The sequence below is a fragment of the Kryptolebias marmoratus genome, linkage group LG16 (genome assembly GCF_001649575.2).
Source record: "Kryptolebias marmoratus isolate JLee-2015 linkage group LG16, ASM164957v2, whole genome shotgun sequence".
NCBI lineage: Eukaryota > Metazoa > Chordata > Actinopteri > Cyprinodontiformes > Rivulidae > Kryptolebias > Kryptolebias marmoratus.
In genome coordinates, this window is record NC_051445.1 from 15,414,091 (window position 1) to 15,437,028 (window position 22,938).

The window sequence follows — 22,938 nt, forward strand, 5'->3', positions numbered from 1 at the left end:
ACAAGGATTTCATATGATCTGTTAGCTCTCAGAGTGTGTATGAGGAATGACTCACATCGACTACCGCAACAAATTTTAGCTCAGTACCTGTAAAAATGACTGAGTACATGACATGAAACTGCCATGAAAGGTGAGAGATAATAATGATAATGGTACTGTACTTTGTTTTGTGATGAAACTCACCATATGTGTGAATGTCTTCAAAATCACATTATTACGGTCCAACTCAACATTTTCTAAAGAAGGCTTTAGGAACAGTTAAATTTATTCAACAATTTGGTGGGCTGGAGTTTTGGACTTCTAAACAGACAGGACCCAGAGAATGAGTGAGAGTCAATGGTGGTTCATCATATCAAACATGCTCTTCAGCTGGCATTTGCTGTCACTTTTACAAAAAGTAAAAGTGCATTTGTTTGTACCGTACCCTTTTGTTAAAGAAAGAAAAACCCGCAAAGGTCACTGAAATGACATGAAACTGACAAAAGTAATAATAAGAAAAAAATTGAATATAGTGATGGCATCCTTAGAAGATTTTTTATCACGTTCACTGAGTTCTTAAATGAAATTGTCTGCTGTTTTAAGGCACATTTTGTTTGTAATCGGGTGTCTGAAAAACAAGTTTATCTACAGGTACAAATAAAATACCTCAACCTAACAGTTTATAATCCTGAAAGTCCTTACACTCAGTAAAAAAAATAAAAAAATAAAAAGCCCTTAAGATAAAAAGTAATGTGTTTTCAAGAGACAGGAAAAGAAGTCTGAACATTTTCTGTTCAAGCACTAAAATATAATTTTACTGAGTGGTGGTTATTCCATCTGCTGAGAGGTAATAATTAGCACAGCTTCCAAACAGGATTCAAAAAATATTTTCAGAAAATATTTGAGTTATTGCCACAGCTCTCACAAAAAAAATGTGAGACATCCCACAAACTGCTATGACGTTCCACGTTTCAAAGCCACGATTGCTCCAGTGACTTCAGAAAGTTTGGGAAAAGTTGTGGCTTCTGACTAGTATTTCTTTTAATTATGTGTTCTGCATAGTTTCCAGTAAGTAATGCCTGCTCCACCAGTATGAGTGTTCACACTGCAGCTGGCCCAGAGGCTGTCAGACAAAGACCGTCCCTATAGACTGGCTTACGCGCTCAGTTTAGTCTGTCCACGTTCTGTAAGCCAAAAATAACTATATGATGAACGGTTTGCCCAAAACAGGCTGGACATGGTAACTATGAGCCACACCAAAAAAAAAAAAACCACCAGTCTTGTTTTATTGTCTTGTTGGATTATAGTTGTGATCTTTACTCTTCTATCAAAATGGTCATGATGATGTAATATACTGCTACTACCAACCATACAGTGTCATTTTGAACAGACTGTCAGTGCAGCAGACTTGTTAGGGGACAGTGATTTATTATCACCTTGTGAGTCTCACAAACTCCCCCAGTTTGTAAGTAAAACTCTAGTTTAATGAGACAGATACAGTCCGAAGCTGAAGATTACTCAACACTTGTGCCTCTCGTTCGTAACGTGCCCCTCAACGCGTACGCCGTTTGACGTCAGAGGAGAGGACCCTAGACAGACGGGGCAGGGGAGGAACAGCTAATTGAAAACAGAAAAGGGGAAATGATGTTTGTCTTTGTCATAGCTACTTTTCCTCCTTTCTATCTCGGTGTTCCATTACTCATTAAGGGAGGATCTTTGGCAAAATTAGGCTCGTCTAGTTGACCCTGTGAAACCTTTGAAACCTAGTTTGGCAGGAAGTGACTAACAGAGGCCAAATGCCTCTGTGTAAATTGCACATAGTAGATTTTTAGGGAGCAAAAACTTTCTTGCTTGTAGGAATGCGCATCGCTCCCCACATAAAGTTAAAGTTTAAAACAAAAAAGGTTTGTACAACCTGTTAGTGGTTGGAGTATGCGTTGTGATTGACTTTCATCTATTACCACACTGCATTTCAGCTCAATATCTGTAAAATAACTTATTATTATTATTATATCCATTTTTGTGTTTGCCAAGACATATCATCTGTAGCAGTCATTTTGATTCAGACTAACTCCGAATGTTAATGAGTTGCACATGTAAGTGATTACTCTCTGAGAGCGTTGTTAAAGTGTGCTGGTGTAGATTCTCAGTCCTCCTGGACATGGCAAATGCAGAGAAGTTCCCCCCACAAAAAAAACAAAACAAAAACAAAAACAAAGCTTGGAACACCATGCTCTCCAGTTTTGAACTGTGAAAGCTTGAGACATTTAACTAGCAAACAGATAAGTAAACACACACTCCCACACACAGACACAGTCAATTACATGACCACCCACTTTTCATAGTGGCGGGAAAAAAGAGTCCAGCAGGGATGGGAACTAAAAAGGAAACTGAGAGATCTCCAAATGTCAGAAAAGACCTAAACACAAATTAGATTCTACAGTTGTTTTTGAAGCTATTATTCACAGCAATGATAATGATAAATGATTTGATTAGGTTCAAACTTCTGTTTTTGGCCACCTAAAATTGGCTTTGACACCAGGAAGGTAAATTTGTTTGTTCTTGCAAAGCTCATAAAAATGAGCAGTTTCCCTTTTTTTCAGCAGTAAAGAACATTTTTGTGTTCCAGTTTTGATCATCTGTTCTGTAAACAGGGATTTATTTTTTTTTTAAGAGTGCTGCTCTCTGGAAACGCTGCCCTGAAAACAAGTCTGAAAACCACACATACACCAATAAACTGTCTCATATGGAAATTCAGAGCCTATAGGAGCAACTATTAAAACACTTTAAAAAACAGAACAGATGAGACCGACAAATTTGTATAAGTCTGCATCTCGTTCTCACTTCTGTCGCATAAGTCTGACCCCCTCAGCCCCGTCAAAATACTAAAATGTTTTGCTCAAAAAATCATGGTCTCCAGAAATTGTGGTGTACCTCAGCCTGTAGAGGAGTCAGCCCATCGGTTTCACAGTCTGCTGAGTTGTTTCTTTAACCGTGTTACATTTACAGGTGCACCTGTCATAATGTTCTACCTCAAGGTTCTGTTCTGTTTGTTTATGTTGATGACTCATTCTCATACCTATATTTTCGACCAAAAAGTTGTTGTTGCTCATAGAAATCTGAGGTTTGTTTTTAGTTTTTCCCTCCCATGCACATAATTTGAAATTTCTTTAAATAAAACATATTTTTGTAGTTCCATTTTGTATTATTTTCAATATAGATTTTTTTTTTACTATTTTGTACACGTTCTTTTTATGAAGCATGTTGTTGTTCTTTTACTTTGGCTGTGATGTTAGTTCTCATCAATTAGAATACAGTGCATTAAATGAATTAAACTCTCTGTCCCATTTGTCTCTATCTGTTTCTGAACAACAAAAACCCTTTTCTCATGCAAGAGTGACAGGATGTACAGTAAAAAAAAATACTTAATATCACATTCATTCAAAGTTTTATCAGTTTTTTTGAGGTTGTTGTTTGAGAGAATTAAAATATACTTTTGAGCTGGCCCTGATCTGAATTAGCTGTTAGTGTCGCTCCTTAATCCACAATAAGATTAAAAATAAAATCAACTGGACTTCTTTTCTGTGGCTGAAGACGTTTCCTGTCATCCGAGGAGCTTTCTCAATTAAAAAAAGCAGAGAGTGTGAGCTTCTAAAGCTGAGATGTTCTGTAAGCTAGGTTTACGTGCAGATTGTCCTCACTCCTCACAGTAGAGGCTAGTTAGGGTCCTCGTTAGCCTGACTCACAGATGGGCCACTCTGTTTACATGAATGAAGGTCTTGATTGGAGGGAAACTGACTGGGGATCAAGCTTAATGCTCCATTGTAGGTTTTTGAAAACTGAAATCTGAGACCTCCTCCTCTGTTTAAAATTGGTTTCTCTCTTTTAACATAGATGGTTTCCTTCACCCACAACTCAGTTTGTGTATAGGTGTCTTCACTGTTCAAAATATGAACATTTCGGTCCTTAAAGGAGTGTCCCGTATCCTTGAGGTGTAGGTGAACTGCTGAGTCCTGTCCAGAAGAGGTGGCTCTCCTGTGTTGAGCCATGCGTCTGTGGAGAGGTTGTTCGGTTTCTAGAGTTCTGAACACTGAACTTCAAACACCACACCGCTCAGTTTGGGTTTGGGTGTTTTGTCTGTAGGGTGGACCAACCTCTGTCTGAAAGTCCTGTTGGGTTTGAAATGTACCAGGATGTTGTTTTTGGAGAAAATTTGTCTGAGTTTCTCAGATACAGCAGCAACATAAGGGATGACAATGTTTTTCCATCTGTTCTTCACCTTGTTTTGTTCAGTGGTGTGTTTAGTAGACTTCCTCGTTGACTTGACAAAAGCTCGGTTAGGATATCCACAAATGTGGGGGATAGACACATGTGGGCGGTCTTTTATTAGGATTGTCCACATTTAAACTAAGAAGCCATTAGGGACATATAATAAGATTAAGCAGTCATATCTAAGATGCGTTCTTCTAACTGATCCTTAATGATGTTGGCTTATAATACGCTTGTTTTTATACATGTGACAAAGACTTCACCAACCTTCAAAAAACATGTCAGAATTACATCTTTTAGGGCAGTGGCTCCAAAAGTTGGGGTCAGGATCCCATTGTGGGTCATGAAACATCAAGTGAGGGTCCCCAAATGACCTCTGGAATTTAAATTAATTGTAAAACAATTCCTAATGACCTTTTTTCATCCTAATTATTACAAATAATTAATACAATAATCATAAATTAATGGAAAGAATAAAAATATCACAGTTGTGAAGGCTGTTTGTATTGTTGTTTTGCTCATGTTTTAAATGGTTATTAGCAAAAACTGTATACTTTAACTAGTAATATTTGGGGGTCACAAGCCTTTAACATAATTGTTTTATGTTTCTGAAACTCAAAAGTTTGTAAATCATTGTTTTAGGGCATTTCACCTTTTATTTTGGACATACAGGGTTTATTATCATGTTAAGCTAAGTTTCATCAATAGTAAAGTATTTTAGTTATCTTTATATTTATGGTAACAGATATACACTCAATTGAACTAAATATGAAAATATAATTTTTCTTGTGATTTATGACCCTGGATGGACTTTGAACCAGAATCTGTAAATCTATATTACTGTAATACTTCAGGTCAGTTAAAAAAAAAACAACTCTTGTCTTCATTTTGAATTTTCTTGTCATGATTGTGAATATTAGAGCCATATGTTTGGCGTTGATAGGCACCAGCTCCCCGCAACCCGGAATGGAGAAGCGGGTAAAAAAAATGGATTGATGGATGGATGTTTGGGGTTTGTGTTTATATTTATTTTGGTGTAATACCTAAAGGTCACTGTGGGTGGCATCATGTGGGGTTAAATGGAGCCACAGGTAACCTGTCTGCAGGTGTGCTGATTGCAGTGGAAACACACAGTTTTTTTATTGTCGTTGTCGTAGTTCTTGTTTGATTATTGCGTTGCGTCAGTTTGTGAGCTGTTTTTGGATTGATTTAACTTAACAGTTAAAATTGTAAGTGTGCAGCTTAAAAGGATTGCATCTTGTCTGAGAGTGCACAATCAATAAATGCTCTATAGTAATAAGAACCTCAAGTATTCATTCATTAGATCCAGATGGACGACGCATCAATTAAGTGGCAGTCAGCAGCCCCTCAGTGGCTTAGGTTCGTTTTGTTATTTTTTTGTTTTTATTAAGAACAAGTCACTACAGTGAATATGTTTGGTTTTTTTTTCAGATTTGAGGTTCCACAAATCACACAGTTATATATATTAGTTTACTTTTGTTTTTTTAAATTTTGATATTGTGACTCTTTCACAAGGTTGTATTTTGCTTAAATAATTTTAAAAAACTTGTTTTTAAAACCAAAGAAGTCTATGTTTAATAAAAATATTTTATTTTGCACAAATAGAACACAATACTTTTCACATTTTAGATTATTTCCAAAAACACAACAATTGTATCACGTAAACAAATATAAAAACACATGCATTTGTATTTTCTCTCTGAAATAAAACACGTGCTTCGACAAAGTATCTTCACACTTCACATATCAAAACAGACACGCAGCAGCTGTGAAAAGTAACAAAAAAAATATTCAATGAAGTTGTCCTTATTGTTTCATATTATAGTGCATGACTGCATGCACTGGTCAGATTGAGTCTGTTCCTGCTTGTTCATGTTTCACAGTGCAGCATACTCCACAAACCGCATTCAAATTTCAAGAAAGTCTGCAAAAACTGCAGAAATGAAGTTCAGGAATCAGTGCAAAAAAAAAAACAAGAAAATGGTGACACATTTGTGTCAACCCTTAATAGTTTAACTGTCAAAGTAATCCTCACATACATTCAGTAAAGACGAATCTGAGAAGTGCAGTGGTCTCAAAAACCTCAGTAAAGTTGTTTTAAAATGTGCAAACATATGACCCTTAAATTAAAAGTCCTCTTGATGTTTTTTCTTATAACCAGTATTAGCAGTATTTCAGGTCTTCTCAGTTTGTGGAGATGAAAAAAATACAGAAACATAAATAACGTAAGATTCAAATAAATTACCCTCTGTCTTCAAGTCTCCGAGTGAAATAAAATAAATTATCTTCGCTGTTTAAATCTAGGGAGGGCACAGCACGCAGTGGTTAGAGGTGTCGCCTCCCAGGAAGAAGGTTGCAACCTGAGGCCTTTCTGGGTGGAGCTTACATGTTCTCCCTGCGCTCACGTGGGTTTACTCCGGGTACTCCGATTTCCTCCCACAGACCCAAAACATGCACGTTAGGTTAACTGGTAACTCTAAAATTGTCCCTAGGTGTGAGTGAGAGCGTGAATGGATGTTTGTCTCTATGTGTCCCTGTGATGGACTTGCAGCCAATCCAGGGTGTCCCCCACCTTTCGCACAGTGTTGGCCAGAGATAGGCACCAGCTCCCCGTGACCCAGAAAGGAGAAGTGGGTAAAGAAAATGGATGGATGGATGTTTAAATCTACACACTCACATTGTACGTTTGGGAGCGTTTTCGACACAACCTGCGGAACCAAGCCCAGTAGAGGAACATCATCAGCAGCCAGTAGCACAAGTATGCTGCACAACCAAACACAAGAAACTGGGTCTCCAGTACTTTTTCTGGACTGAGCCAATCATTTAGACTCTCCCTGTAGATTGTGTAACCAAGACCACCTAATAAAACAGCAGCCCATACCGACAGAGGGAGGAGGGGCATGTAGTTACCGACAATCTTACGCCTGCCTGACGTCCCCCAGCTGCTCTTGTTCATCGTAAGGATGGCGAAGTACTTCGCAGGCAGCAGGCTGGTCATGTAGAGAGAAGAGTACAGCGACATGAACACCATCACCCAGTTCTGCCGCAGGAGGCAGGCGTAGGCCGCCTTCACCAGGCCGATGAGCTGAATGCAGCAGAGGATCCAGAGGATGTCCCACAGCGTGCCCGTCCAAAACAGCTGGATGATGGTGGCAGTGACAAAGAAAGGAAAAACACCCGAAACAATGGACTCGTAGGTCATCCAGAGGTGATGCTTGTGCCACCACATGGCATTGTAGAGCCACTCCCGGAAGTAGGACTTCGTCCAGCGAGTCTGCTGGTTTAGCCAGCGGAGGAACTGAGCAGGAGTCTCCGTGTAGCATTTTGAGCGTGCCGTGTATCTGAAAGACACAAAGAGCACAGAAAATGATTAAAACTTCACTCTTGGAGTGTCAAAGGCTTCTTGTGTTATTCCTGTGAAAACTAATAACTAAAGAAAACCTGAAGGTAGCTAAACACTGACTAAAAGTAACCAGAAGCTAGCAAAGAGGAAAAGGCTAACTAAAAGCTAAAAAAAACATAACACTACCTAGAAGCAAAAAGTAGCGTAGAAGCTAAAAGTAATGAAAAGCTACCTAAAATCTAAAAGTATCATAAAACACAACTAGAGCTAGTATGCAGGATCAGATTTCAAAGAGAACAAAAAGGATTTGAAGAGATATTATTGTATTTCTGTGTGGAAATATTTTTAAATAAAGCTAAATGTTCTGAAAAGTATAAAAGTTAGAAAAAACAAAACAAAAGTCACAACACCTATATTCTGAATGATCTAAACGTTATACTATATCTATATCTACTATATCTATACATGAATGGCTAAAATGGCACAAAATATGTACAGAGTGAAATTGTCAAATAGCACGTAGAAACAAAAAAATAGGAAAAAAATAGTGCAGTGGTGTCCAGTCCTGGTCCTGGAAAGCCACTATCCTGCATGTTTTAGATGTTTCCCTGCTCTTCAGCAGGTCTTTGAGTTCTGCAGATCACTGGTAATCACTCAGCCATTCGAATCAGGTGTGTCAAATCAGAGAAACATCTGAAACATGCCGGACAGTGGCCCTCCAGGACCAGGATTGGACACCACTGCAATAGTGTGAATACTGACTCCGCATTCCCATAGAAATGAGCTGTTACATACTTTGTGGCATAGCCCATGCTCAGCATACGGTTGGTGAGATGTCTGTCATCCCCAAACGTGCAGTGAGTTCCCAAAAACTTCTGATTGTACCAGGACTCTAGAAACTGCTGCAGGATGTCGTTCCTGTACAGACCTATGTAACGAAATTCAAGAAAATACAGAAAGATTTAGTTACACTGAGTTTAATGAGCAGTTATGCATCATTGACCCATAACACAAAGTTTTATTCTTCTTACCCAGAGGACCGCTGATGCAGGACACACAGTTGAAAAAAGACTGGCAGGATCTTTCGATGTTGAAAGCCATCCAGTACCTGAGACTGCTCATGAAGCTGATGTAAGAGTCTTTGAGGTTGAGGATCATCACGTCTCCTCCCACAGCTCCATACCTAGGATCACTCTCCAACACCTTGCACAGCTCTATGGTGGCTAAAGAGTCCAGCTTTGTGTCCGAATCACACACCTGAAGAAACCAGAGAAATGGTTTTTGTCTGAAGATTCTTTACGTTTTATTTCATGTAATACAAAAGAACCAGCTTTGGGAATTTGAGCAGATACCTGTATGTAGTCCACCAACGAGCCAAGTGCTTTAAATGCTGTGTACATCACCTCCCGCTTGCCTCCCCACTTCTGCATGATGCACACACACCTTCTGGTCTGGATCAGGTGCTCCACCTCTTTTCTCTGAGGATCCTCTTCAAATATATAATCGGCTTCAGCTCCTGCTGCCTTTTCTTCGTCCTGCTCAACCTGGGTGGGATCCCACGTGTGGTAGTTGTTCCTCCACACATACAGACCAGGATCCTCGTCTGCAAACACCTCCTTAAACATGTCCATCATGTACAGGTCATCATTAGTGTTCCCGTCGATCACCATGATGATACGCAGCAGCTCCGATGGGTACTTGAGGGCCTTGATGGAGTTGAGGCACTCTTTGAGGTAGATGGGGTCCTCCTGGTAGGCAGATATAGTGAAGCCGATAGTTTTCGTGTAGCTGCATGGGTCTGTGCGGGCCTTCATTCGCCGGTGCTCGATAAAGGCAAAGAGGCTTTGGACCAGCACATGGAGTGAGAGGAGGAGTCCGTAAAAGCCAAAGGAGATGATTCCATACAGGGAGGTCACCAGCTGGAAGCCCGCAACGTAAGCCCACACCATGACCCCCAGAACCAGCAGCGCAAACAGGAAGGTGAGGAAGGCACGAGTTATCGAGCCCAGCTTCTTTAAGTAATGTTTCAACTTCATTAGTTCCCTAGACAAAAAAGAGAGCATGGGTTAGCATGGCAGGAACAACTGCTTATGCACAGGAGGAAATATGTGGCATCTATACATGAACATCTGTATATGTGCCAGTAGGTAACAAGAATCCCCTCTGATAAAATTTTTAAAACTTTAAGCGTGTTGTGCAGCTGGTAAATGCAGATAATATTAGAATTAGAATCAGAAAAAATGATATTTTAACATATTCAACCTGTTGTATTTTTTTATATATATTTATAACATTCGCTTGCATTCTTAAATTTTAAATAAAAGTCTTGTGTGGTGTGACTCTCAGATACTCCCACACTACCTTTCAAGGTAGCAAGAGATATTTCTGCAAACGCTTTATTTGACAAATATTTGTCAGGAGAGGAGGCTATGTTCTAAATAATTAGGCAGTCCTGAGTCTTCAGTGAACTAAAATGAATAAAACAGTACACATTAAATCATAATACCTATAATAAATACTACCTATAATAATCATTATATACATATATATATATATATATATATATATATATATATATATATATAGACACATATATACTGTATATACATATATGTGTATATATATGTTCTAACATATATAAAACAAAAAATTGAATACGTTTGTATTCAATATGAGTAATTTACAGGATTTGTTAACGTCTAAATAAAATAAATACATTTCTAAAAACAAATTAACTCATGTTATGGTTGTTCAGCCCTACCTGATGTCGGCTTTCTTTGGTTTTAAATCTGCAGCTTTTATTCCTGGCTGGTTACTTGGTGTGAAGTTTAAAGTTGTAGGAGAGATGGAGCCACATGCTTGCTTTTTAAGTCCACCCCCCATACACACTCTCACACCCAGACACACACTCACACACACACACTGAGTCAGCCTTGCGTCACTGAGAAAGGCGGTGGTCTTTCAGTGCATGCTGCAAACAGCTGGTTTGTTTTAGTCCTTTTCCATGGAAACGTGTAGTTACACTCTGAAAAAATCTGCCCCACACAGTAAAACAAAAAGAAAAAAAATAAACTTCTTGTTTCAGGGTTTAAAGCGTAATTACATGCAAACACCCGACTTGTTCCGTTTACTTACTGATGTATTTACTTTGCCTGGTATATATTTTTCTTTTAAAATAAGAAATTAAACCTCTTTCAAAACTTTTTCTATTTTTAAATAAAAAATTTATTTTGTTAATTTGAGAGAAAAATTACAAATATTCAATATAAACGTAGCCCACCACAGACCTATCTTAAACTTTACTTGTTTTGTAAAGGCATTTACCCAAACATAATAATAAATAAAGATGGAATCTCAGATTTGCATCTATTCCACAGATAAAAAAAAATGTATTTGGGTTTTGAGGATGTTGGATCGGAAGTTTTTCTAAGTTGGTGCCAGAAACAGTTTTGACTTCTCTTGTGGTCACAGAGGGGCTGTTCACAAGCTAAATGCCGCCCTCTTCTGGCCATCATTGAAAACTGCAGAAGTGAATAAAAGTTTTCAAAAAGTGAAATGTTCCGGGGTTTTATTTTTAACTCCGCATTGCTTTCCTTCTCTCTTCATTTTTGTTGTCAAGTGGCTGTCTCTGTGGGTGTGACAATGTTCAAGTAAATCCTGTTTAGGTTTTTTGGCTTCAAAACTCTGACTCAAACAAAAATAAATAAAACAAATTGAAAAAAAAAAGGTTTCTTGGTTTGCGGTGGTGCTGTCACTGCCGTCCTAACCTAACCATGATTACATCCCTAGGGAATTTCTTTACAGACAAATCTGTTGACCACTCATAAGGGTCCACACCCTGAACCGCTGAGGCTGGCATGAACCAGCAACCTGCTTCATGTCGGACCCAAATACACAGCAGGAAACTGATGTCACACAGAGGCTGTGCACCAAACTGGTGACTTACAGGGAAAAAACAACAGCATATGCTAGTTTTCCCCAAGAGTTTGAACATTTCTGTCAATGAACTTCAAATTTCATTGACAGAAATTTCTTTTCATTTTGCGTGGTTTCAGGAGCAACCTTAACTATGACACCAGAACCTTTTCAGTTTTCTAAAAAGGATAGGATTTTATGAAATCTGGATGCAACTAACATTCAGTCAACTGTTCAAATGTTTTCCTCTGAATGCACTTTCTCTTTTTTTATAAATTGCTTCATGTAATTGTCGCCCACCTCCAAAGGCGAATGTGAAGCTATAATGTTTTGACCCATGTCTGTGCGTACGTTTGTTTGTAGCTTCAGCAAAACAACTCATAAATCACTAAATGGATTTTAATGAAACTCACGGAAAGTCATTATTGGATGTACATCTACAACCAATTCACTTTTGGAGTCAGCCCAACTCAAGGTGGCAGCCACAGCTAAATGACCCTTAGAAAACACAAAAATGGTTATAACGTTACAGATATTGACCTAACTGTTGTGTGGTAGCTGACAGATGATGTTCTCAGAGCACTGAGACATCTTGTGAGATCTCACAATATCACATGAGAAAAACCATCAAGTCATTTACAAGGTTTGACAAAAACAGTTTCAACCCTGTTCCTTCTCTGCATAAGATGAGTTCAGTTTATGACTCTGGCATAAAAGGAGGCGAATGATGTAGATTACTTCAAGTTATAGCCAGACTGCTTGGTGTTTTCTGTCATATGTCTGGTTAAGCACTACAGTTTGTTGATTAATCAACTGCATCAACTTGTTCTAACTTCCATAAGGACCTCATAAACTCGGTTGGGGGTTTTCCAAAGGAATCGGAGCACAAACATGTATTGCAACAAACAACATTGGTGTGTAAGGTCCTGTTCCACACACATAAAAATATTTTTGAATTGAGGTCTCGTAAACCTTGACAAGCTCCAGTGTTTGTGTGGAGCTCAAGCGAGTGCCTGACGGTGACTCACTCCCTCTGCCACACCCAAGCAACCAAATTCACTTAAATCATTTTGGGGGTTTTCTAAAGTCGTTTCACCAGATGAACACCTGACGTTTCTGGACTGCAGCTGCCCTGCTTTGTTTTGCAGGATGCTAACAAAATCATTTTGGGATCTCGTTCAGTTAAAGACATGGCAGTCCCCAGCAAGTACGAGATTCACTGTCGAGCTGCTCTCACACTCAGCTTGTTGCTGCAAATGTTGTGACCGCATCAGAGGCAGCTCGATTCGTTGCACACTATATTACACTCCTAAACATTTGCATGTAGATTTACAGCCAGGCCTGTGGCTATAAATTATGCACATGTGGCTTTTCAGGCCCTTATACTTAAGGCACACTTGTCCTAGAGACTTGTTTAGTGGGGAGATGTGAGGAGCAGCACATTTGTACATTGTTATTTTTTGAGCACCAACAAAAGCATACGGATATAGCCTGCCACTGTTGCTTGTGTGGGCTAATTTTAAACAGTGCTATTTTGGTATTCTGTTAAAAGCTAATTAGATCAGCAACACCCGTTTGTTTATTTTTTACTGCATACTGAAACTATTTGTATTTGACATCAAAAGACGTCTCAATTTTAACTGTTATTTTTTGGTCTTTGCATCAGAAATCACCTCACAAGTGAAGTTACCCATTTTTTAGGTGAACAGAATTAATGATACATGTAACTAATTGGGGATTAGTTACATGTATCATGTACATGTACATGAAAGAAGTGAAAGGTTTCTGTTAAAGATTGGGTCTTTTTTTCTGTATTCTGTAATTCTTTTGTGTGTTTCTTTGTTCTGTCTCTTGTGTTTCATTATGAGTTGAAGCAGTTTTGATTACACAGTTGACTTTCTGTTCTGTTCTTGTAATTTTAGTGATAACCTCCTGATGTCCTCAGTTGTCCCCAGTCCCGGTTCTTTACATACCACCTGGCTTTTGTTAGTAATCAGCACACCTATTTTCAATCACCCTATGAATCTATTTATATTAATAGTTTTTCTCTGTCTTTGTCAGAATTTCTTTTAACCTCTATTTCTTTTCAATGGTTTTGAGGGGTTTTTTCTGTTTAATGCTTGGTTTTGGTTATTAAAGAATTTCCCTCAAATCGTGAATCCTTCTTTGCATTTGAGTCCCACAAAAAAAAACTCCACTTCGTGCAAGTTTTAGACTGGCTTTAAACCAAGCTGAGCTGCATTTTTCCCTGCTAAAAAGGAAAATAAAGAAAGAAACTGCCAAAACAAACAACTGAAATAGGCTGCAGTGAAGGACAAGGCAAAACTTTTATGATTTTTGGGTTGCCAGCTGCAGTTATTGTATACTAAGAATTTGCAACTAAACTTTTTTGGCTTCCACTATCACAGAGGTCAGTGTCTCTGTGTGGAGCTGAAGGTGTCATCACCTGTAAACCAAATGGTTCTGCTTAGACTTTCAGAATAAAAGTCTGGTTCAGCTCATGCCAGATGACGCTGTAATGACATTTCTTTAAAGCCACAACTTCAAAAGTGAAGCTTGTACAGTTTGACTAATAAAAAAAAGTTTTATACCTAAAATGGTCAGGACCGTGATGATAGCAATCATAAATGAATATGATGATATTTAATTTAGCTTATGTGATGTATTTATTTAAAAGCTTCTGTCATTGACGTGTGAATGCGTTTGAGTTGGAGATTACTGTGAGAATGCCTGAATTTGTTTGACCCTAAACATCTATATGAAGAGTACCATAATACATAATGTATGCCATAAAATCTGCGGTGGCTGTACATGTTGTCTTGTCTGAATATGGGACACCTATCAGGGGTTGCTGGAGAACCCTCTGCACCCCTACTTGCCTTGGCTTCATCATAGTAAGAACAAATGAGTTCAGCTATTTTTGCTGAATCTTTTTTTCAACATCTGCAGACTTTTTGCCGCAGATCACAGTCTGTCAGGCAGCCCTGTGGGGTAAACATCAAATTAAAAACTTTTGGGTCTGATAAGTAAGAACCAAAAGAAGAGTAAGAACCACACTGTAAACACTGAACTCAAACTGTTGACTTTACTGATTTCTTTCAGCTCACATGTTGATTCTCCACCATCTTTCCTGCTCAGCCAGACGCCATTGTCGTCTTGATCCAGGAAACGTAATTACACACTTTCGTGTACACCCCAGGCTTGTTCTTCTGAGCACAACCGTGTCCCCAGGACACGACTCCCTGGAGCTCTCCGTCACACATCATAGGACCCCCAGAGTCTCCCTGAGGTCAAAAGACACGACAGGTTCTTAGGTTATTTACAGGCGACATATACTGCTGCAGGGCAAAAACATGACATGATCATAATATTACCTGGCAGGAATCCTTCCCTCCCTCAAGATATCCGGCACAGATCATGTTTTCAGTGATTTGAAATGGATACGAGTTGAAGCAGGTGTCATCACTCAGGAGAGGAGCATCCAGGCACTGCAACTTATGTGGATATCTCGCTGTAAAAACACACATCAGTAATTTCTATATGACCAATTTGACTGATCACTTCTTAAACAGCTGGATGGAATAGTTTTATGAAGCAAACCAACTCACAGCCCTCATCACTCGGGCGAATATTCCCCCACCCAGATATCCGACACATGGTCCCAGCGCTGGCACACTTGGATGGGAGCGCAGCGGGGCGGATGTAGCTGTTCAGAGTGGCAGGTTGACTCAGTTTGATCAGCATGATGTCGCCGTCCTGCGTACGGGGGTTGTAGTCAGGGTGGCGAATGTATTTCGCAGACATGATGTGCTGCTCAGTACTTTCTGGCTCCCAGATGTCGTGCTCCCCCAGCCGAACTTCGACGTCCGACCTGAACAAAATAAAACCGCCTTTGGAAACAGTTCTCTTTTTTTTTCTTTGATGTTCCTACAAAATAACTGGAAAACTTAAATTTACCATGTCAAGCCCTATAAACTGTCATCAGCGTCAACCAGCTGTAGGTTTACGAGCTTTCAAAATGAACCTTTTTAGTCCATCGTGCTTCTTACTTTGGTTTGCAGTGTGCAGCTGAGAGCACCCACTCATCTGACAGAAGAGTCCCTCCGCAGTAGTTGTACCCTGTGAACAGCGACACCTGGTAGGGCACAGAGTTCTTTAGGCACTCATACCCTCCAACTATCTTGTCATCATACTTCAGGGCAGCTGTGGATTTAAAAACAAGAATAAATAAGAGCCAGAATCAGGAAAAACAGTTTACTGTTACTGATCATTAATTTCCAATGACACCTCTCGCCTCCCTTTTTGAATATTTTGGATCATACCTGCCCTTCCTAAGAAGATCAGAAAAAGAAAGAGCTTCATGCTTCTTCGGTCTTGCCAGTAATGTGCTCTCACTCTTAGTTTCAGTTATTTAAGTCCTCCTATCTCCTTTTTTTACAGTCTTTTATCACCTCAAACACTAAACATGTGTAACATTTCCCAAGAGATTCTGAGCTTTAAGTACACAGTACAGTATATAAGAAAAAAAAAACACTGTGAACATTCTTTATTTGGGTAAAACTGCTGAGAAAAGTTGTTGAAACGCAAATAAATGTACAATCCTCCCTTATTTGTACACTTTTACTCAGAACATTTGCATTTGTGTCCATACTGGTTATATAATGAGCTGTTAAATTAGTTTCAGCTCTTTTTTATTTGAACTTTTACTGTGATCCTGCTGAAAATGTCTTAATTAAAATATCCAACTGATTTACTTTTGGAGTCAACCTAGTTCAAGATGGCTGCCACAGCCAGCTGACCTTAGACAACATACAACTGGCTATAACTCGGTCGATTTCATAGATACAGAGCTAAAATTAAGTGTGGTAGAAGCTGAGAGTCTTCCCCAACACACACTTTGAGTGTTACATATTCGCCTAAAACTTTGGCATTACCTGTTGAAGTCGACACTATCTGTCTGTTAGCAAAATATCTCATGAACAACTAATCATTGGAAATTCATCCACAGCTGATTAACATTTAAAGTAAACTTAATGATGAGTCAATTCAAAGATGGCCACCACAGCTAATCAGGATTAGTCAACACAAAAATGGCTGTAATTCACTCAGCTTTACAGATATTGAGCTAAAATTTGATGAAGTAGTAGCTGAGGGTCATTTACAGGCATCCTGTGAGCCTTAACATTTAACAGATAAAGACCAAATTATATCCAACTCCTTCATTTTACAACACAAGATGATTTTAATCTAAAACTCTGGCATGAAAGTTCTTTCATCTATTTAATCTATTAGATAATACAAGGTGATTGTGTTTAAAAACACTTTGTCCAAAATGATTGTTTTACTGTATTTCTCTAATTCGCATGACATTTAAATGAACTCTGCACTTATACTTTTGCAAAACTATTCGAGTTCTGCTAAATTAAGACTGACTCACTGTTTCAGTACGAAGAGGAACCGACAGGTACCGCGCTCCGTCAGTCATGTATGAACAGAGGTGATTATCAGCACTAGACAGGGAAATGTTTAAACGGGAGGGGAACGTTTATCCAGACCCTGTGATTAAACACTTACGGTTAAAATACAACGCATACCCATCGAGCAGAGGCAGGTACTCGCCCCTGTCATTACTGTGACACACTCAGATCCTCTGACTCTCTGCATTTTTATTTGATTAGCTGTAAAAAATAAAAAAAAAATGTTGTAACACTGAAAACTAAAATCACAGTGTTGAAAATCCTTTAAAGGGCATAGTTAATTTGAAAAAGATCAGCTGAAATATTTGCTTTCACATTTGTTACAGGATTTAGGGCAAATAACAGTTCAAGGCCTCATGTGTTGTGAATTTTTTTATAAAAGGAACAAAGTTTCTCCAAAAGAAAAACACTTATAACATATAATGGTCTAAAACATCTGTGCCCATGATATCATCACAAACGGTACACAAAGCAGTGTTTGAGGATCTTGCTTAAATTAGTTTGTTTTCCTTGAATGGTATAGTTTAAATTAATATTCCCTAAATTATTTTCATTTCCTTGTAAAATAAGAACTCTTGTTGCATGTGTTTGTCGAGCTGCGCTTGTTTACTTGTTTAGATTTCACTAAACCTACTTGTAAAGTCTCGCCACATCCTCATCAAAGGGCAGATTACGGCTGAACGTTCCTGTAAGCCTCATCCACGTCTTATTAGTGGGAGCTAAACAGACAATCTCATCTAAAATGTGCAACAAACGGAAACACTGACTGAGCCAGCAGTGCAGATGTAAATACCTTTGAGTCTCACACATGGCTGCCGAGTGCCTCTTCAGTTTCACATCTGCACAAAAACAACAATCAGGAGGTGATCTCTGGATGACTGAAACATTCAGGTTAGATTACAAAATACTCATCTAACCTAAAACTTCTACTGATTTGTAGGTTTTTCCAACGCTTTTGATTTTCTTTCAACAGTTTAAAATCCTCTCCATGGTTGAAATATACAGAAATTAAAGGCCTAGCATTCCTTGAACTCATGCATATCGAGTTTTAGACTAAAATCATCTTAATTGAGAAATGACAGAGATTCACACACATGATTCATTCTCCCTGTGACCTTGCATACACTGGGAAAGCTAAAAGAAAACTTAAAGAAGGGCTTATTGAGCATAAAATCTCCATTTGTAGGAATGATTGTGACTACCTGTTGCTGTGCATTTCAATGCCCACCATGACATTTCCTCACTTAGGTTTTGTGGTAGTAAGTCACCACTTCAGGATGGAGACCTTGACAAATTACTCAAATAATTTCATGTACTCATTGGATTTATAATCTTCAGACTTTGGTCCCCAGAGGTCTAAATGATGAACTGTCTGAATGTTTTCCTTTAAGTCGTTGAGTTTAAATTCCAGTTCTGGGGGTTCTACAGGCCCAGATTTGGCCCATTTATTATGTCTTTTGACACCTGCAATGGCACTTTCAAATTATTGCTTCATGTGATAATTTTGGAAATTTTGGCCTTTTCAAGATGAGGACAAATCATCACTTTTATGCATATTTATTATTGTTTTCTGATAGTTTCTCTATTTTTCCAATTTTGATGTGTCTTTTTGAATATATGCTTTTATATTGCTCTGATGTTCATTTCTATGAATGGTTTGTAGCATTTTACATCATTTGTGATGTTTGTGTGTGATTGGTCAGACACTTTTACAACATTTGTAATTCTTGAAATATTTTGCCTGATGAAAGCCTTAGTGACAGAAAAGTTGCAACCATCAATTTCTGCAAGTTTGGACAGCACGCCTTTTTGCTTTTTTAGCTCAATATCTGCAAAGTGTAGTCATTTTTGTGTTTACTAATGCCAGTTAGCTGTGGCAGCCATCTTGAATCGCGTTGACACCAAAAGTTAATCAGTCGAAGTGCATTTGCAGATTGTTTTCTGAAAATTTCATACATTATCATTCATGTCCACCTTTCACAGGTGATAAAGACAAAAACTTCACTTTATTTCTCCTGATGCCTTCTGCATAGTAAGTCATGCCCTCCTAATGCCATCGCTTTCGACCTCAAAATCCTCTCAGACATATGGCGAGGCCACTGTGTTACAAATCCATGTGGTTTTGTGTTACCAAGCTTGTTTTCTGTCAGACAGAGCTCTTGCTGATTATTCATGCCCCTTATATCTACGGGAGCAGACGCTGCGGTGAACAGCAGAGACGTATGAGAGGAAGTGGTTTAGGTTATTGAGGTTCGGCTTTTTTCCCTGTGTGAGTTGAATTCGTGGCACACAAAAAAAGGGTTACTAAGCCTTGCGAATGAAAGCTGCTGGCATCGGTTTTGACTAGAACAAACAAAAATCCTGACCTCTCGACAGTCATGAGCCGAGGGTTTGATTTCCAGTCAGCGCCGCAGCAGGATCAACAAACCTTTGCGGGTTTAAGGTTTTGCGAAAGGTTGTGTTGTGTTGTGTTGGGACAGCAGCGTTAACTGGAGAGTTGAAGTTTGAACATCCAGCCTGCAGATATGGATTCCCAGTCGTTATAGAAATAAGAAAAGCTGCAAGGTCATGGTGTTTGCACCAAGCAGCGTCGAAAAACACAGGGTGTTTGAGAATGATGTCAGGAGCTGCAGTGTGTCATTACCATTTCAGTTTCACACACACAAACACACATAAATCCTCACACATTTGAATACATTCCTCCCTCAGGTTGCTGACAGCCGCTCCACTCGATAATAAACTCCTAAACTTCAACCGTGCATATCGCACTCTGCTAAAACTAAATTCCCTGTAAACCTCTGCTGGTTGTTCAACACACCCAAATTGGTATTTGTGTGGTGCGCGCATAATTGCACGTTTGCTGGGTAAATCAAGAACTCTGGCAAGCCCCGAGCTCTGAAGGCTTCCCTCAAACTACAGCCTTGAGATAGCTATTAATATCCCCTACAGAGACTCGAGCACTTTTTACGTTCCACTGTAGGACTGCACAGTGAGATCTGAAAACTTTTAGCTGAGAAATTAAAAACTGGTGGATGTGTTGCTCCAAAAGAATCGTGATGAAGAAAGCAGCCACGCTGTCTAGACTTTAGCTAAAAAAAAGAATGCAATTTTGTGTCACAAATGAAGCAAGAAATATTCTGTTAGGTTTTTTTTGGGAGTGATAAAAACTTTACTGGTCAGCAGAACGGTTTCCTGCAGTTTTAATAAATTGCTTTTTGATCCCAGTGCAAAATAACTCAGAAGGGATTTTTTTTTTCAATGCTAAATATTTATACACCTAAAAACAGCAAAGATAACAGTAACATGAGCCCTCTTACACAAAGGGGTGTTGCTCTGAACAGACAGACATGTAGCATTTGTCTCATTTACTCCCTCTCTCCTTTCCTTCCCCCACTTTTCTTCCTCCCCCTCACATCTGGATTGCTGGCAGGACCCAGTTCCTGTGTGGTGCGTGTGTACATTAGCAGGGGACCCAGACATTTTTAGGGTTGGGTCGGTTTTTAGCAGCTTAAACTGTTCTAATCTGATCAGTTTTGTACTTTATAGCCTTATTGTTCTTGAGCAAGTTGGACTGTCAGCTACAACAGTGACTGAGAAGATTGTTAGAAATATCCTTTTGCCACTTCAGAATCCGATTTCACCTCATTTTCCAGCTCTTTGCTTGGAAAAATATGCACATGATGCGAACTTGCAAAAACTTGAGGCCCTGTCAGAAAGTTTAGAAAACTGCAAACGCTTAAAGATTCATCTTCCTAAAGAACACATCCTCTCCTGCTTTCTATAACACGCTAATGTGTCTCACTTCGAGTTTTTCTGCATTTCTGTATTTTTTTCATGTCAATTAAAGGCATTTGACACTAAATGTGTTGCAAGACACTTACTATATTAAAGGTCTAGCAATCCTGGAAGGAATGCATGTCACCCGCCAACTTATATACCCGAGTTTTAGACTGAGATCATCTTGTTTTGAGAAATGCGTTGTCAAACCTTGACAATAACTTCATACACAATCTGGTGCAATACTACAAGATGTTGAACAGAGATCAGCTACTACTACATCAAATTTTACCTCAATATAAGTATATGTAAACGTATATGCATACATATAAGCTGTGGTGGCCATCTTGAATTTTGGTTTACTCTAAACATTAATCAGTTGTAGATGTACATCTAATGGTTACTTTCTGAAAGTTTCATTATGATCCGTTCAGTGGTTCATGAGATATTTTGCTAACAGTCAAACAGGGTTGACTGTAAAAGTTATTGCTGAAGTTTTAAGCAAAGATCTTGTGCAACGGGAGGCACTTGGAGTATGCGTTGTGAATGGCTTTCAGCTAAAACCATTTCAAATTCTAGCACAATATCTATAAAATTAACTGAGATTGTTGCGTTTTCTAAAATCAGTTGGCTGTGGCAGCCATTTTGAATAGGGTTGGCTCCAAAAGTTAACCAGCTGCAGATGTACAGTCAATAATTATTTTCTAAAATATTTCATTAAAATCTGCCCAGTGATTCATGATATATGTTGCTAACAGATAGATCAAGTTGGCTGCAAATAGTTCATCTTGTGTAATTTGTTAGTACTCAGGATATGTGTTGGAGATCATTCTCTGCTACTAACACACTGAATTTCTGATCAATATCTGTAAAACTGACTGACCTGTGGCTATTTTTTGTCCTTCAGTGGTGGGGAATAAGGACAAAAAACATAACTAACTGTAACTCAATGTAAATGAGTAATATTCACCTTGTTAAGAAAAGTAAGCCTGAGTTTCACAGTTAGATCCAATACATGCAAGCATGAATCTGGCATGTGCTTCAATAAAAGGAGGCACTGAATTGGTTTGTGCGTTTATCCATGTGAAAGGTGAAGAGCCACAGATGACTGGAATCAATAAACAGTGATATTTCCTGCATGCAGAATCAGCTTATGACTGTGGGAAATGTGGGCGGTTGAGACGTGAAACCAAGTGTAAAGGAGGACTATGTGGGCGGAAATCTGAGCACGAGGTCAAACTCAGATGGCGTATTTCTCTCCCCCACTCAAAGGTAGGGCTTCACTCTGGGGACGTACTCCAAGCCTTCAGCTAACACTCCCCCCATCTTCATCATGCTCTTTTTCTACTCATCACCCAGCAATGTTCTCCTCTTCTGTTCCTCCTAATGCTCGTGCTGTTAAACATTATGAGACTGAAAAGGTTTTCTCACTACAGAAAACTGATTGCAACAACAAAAACTGCCTGCATGTAAAGACTAAAGAAGGATGAAAGCAGCACAAAAAAATAGGGATGTGCCAGTCGAGTGTAAAATGTGAAATTAAGATAATTATATATAATGTGTTTGTTGTGTTTTATTATAATGTCATGGCTTTGATTTGCTTGGATGCGTCCTCATTTAGGCTTGTTCTGTAAAAGTTTCTGCAATTTTTTTAGTCGTGATCCTGAAGTTTTTATTTGTTTGGTATTTTGAGGTTTTTGTTATTGTGTGTAGTTATTAAACCATGTTTTTTTTTTTACTTGTTTTGTCCAGAGATTCCTTGTGCTCAGCATGTTTTTAGTTTGTCTCCTCCCTGTGTCACCATCATTTTCCCTCAGTCAGTTCTGCTTTCAGTGCCTCGTTACTCACCTGTCTCTCATTTTCTAATCAGCAGCTGCTCTCACTGGGTCATCATCCCTCCCAGACTCTATACTCCCGGCTCACATTCACACAGTGTCGTGCGCCTGCCTTGGTGCGTTCTTTAATTGTTGCTTTTTCGAAAAACCTTTTCTTAAATTTTTAATTACTCCTTTGTTGGTCCGTCTCAGTGCCTGCACTTTGGCTTCTTTAAACAACAACTTGGCAGATTTAAAGGAAGCAAGAATTTAAAGCTAAGGACAGAGGTTGAAAAAATGTAAATCTTTTGACTGTTTTAGCATTTAACACTGAGCACATTTG

The 22,938-nt window shown here is 38.8% G+C and overlaps 2 protein-coding genes across 2 annotated transcripts; both read right to left on the reverse strand.

Moving 5' to 3' along the window:
- Positions 1-6,809: 6,809 nt before the first annotated feature.
- has1 (hyaluronan synthase 1) lies at positions 6,810-10,512 on the reverse strand. The gene is made up of 5 exons (XM_017439677.2): positions 10,374-10,512; positions 8,965-9,655; positions 8,644-8,869; positions 8,408-8,540; positions 6,810-7,610 (listed from the first exon to the last, which is right to left on the reverse strand). The coding sequence occupies exons 1-5, from the start codon at positions 10,493-10,495 to the stop codon at positions 6,935-6,937; spliced, it is 1,848 nt and encodes a 615-aa protein (XP_017295166.2). The 5' UTR covers positions 10,496-10,512; the 3' UTR covers positions 6,810-6,934.
- A 4,086-nt stretch (positions 10,513-14,598) lies between these two features.
- Positions 14,599-15,943, reverse strand: LOC108249991 (trypsin-like). Its single transcript, XM_017439666.2, has 5 exons — positions 15,850-15,943; positions 15,577-15,730; positions 15,136-15,398; positions 14,902-15,038; positions 14,599-14,811 (listed from the first exon to the last, which is right to left on the reverse strand). Exons 1-5 carry the CDS (start codon positions 15,887-15,889, stop codon positions 14,662-14,664), a joined length of 744 nt encoding a protein of 247 aa, XP_017295155.1. The 5' UTR covers positions 15,890-15,943; the 3' UTR covers positions 14,599-14,661.
- Between the last annotated feature and the right edge of the window lie 6,995 nt (positions 15,944-22,938).

Coding starts and splice junctions, on each gene's coding strand:
- has1 (XM_017439677.2), bottom strand. CDS start 10,495: ATGGGGGGTGGACTTAAAAAGCAAGCATGTGGCTCCATCTCTCCTACA. Junction 9,656..10,373: donor CCAAAGAAAGCCGACATCAG/GTAGGGCTGAAC, acceptor TTTTTTGTCTAG/GGAACTAATGAAGTTGAAAC. Junction 7,611..8,407: donor AGCATGGGCTATGCCACAAA/GTATGTAACAGC, acceptor TGTGTCTTTCAG/ATACACGGCACGCTCAAAAT.
- LOC108249991 (XM_017439666.2), bottom strand. CDS start 15,889: ATGAAGCTCTTTCTTTTTCTGATCTTCTTAGGAAGGGCAG. Junction 15,731..15,849: donor GATCTTCTTAGGAAGGGCAG/GTATGATCCAAA, acceptor TTAAATCCACAG/CTGCCCTGAAGTATGATGAC. Junction 15,039..15,135: donor TCGCCCGAGTGATGAGGGCT/GTGAGTTGGTTT, acceptor GTGTTTTTACAG/CGAGATATCCACATAAGTTG.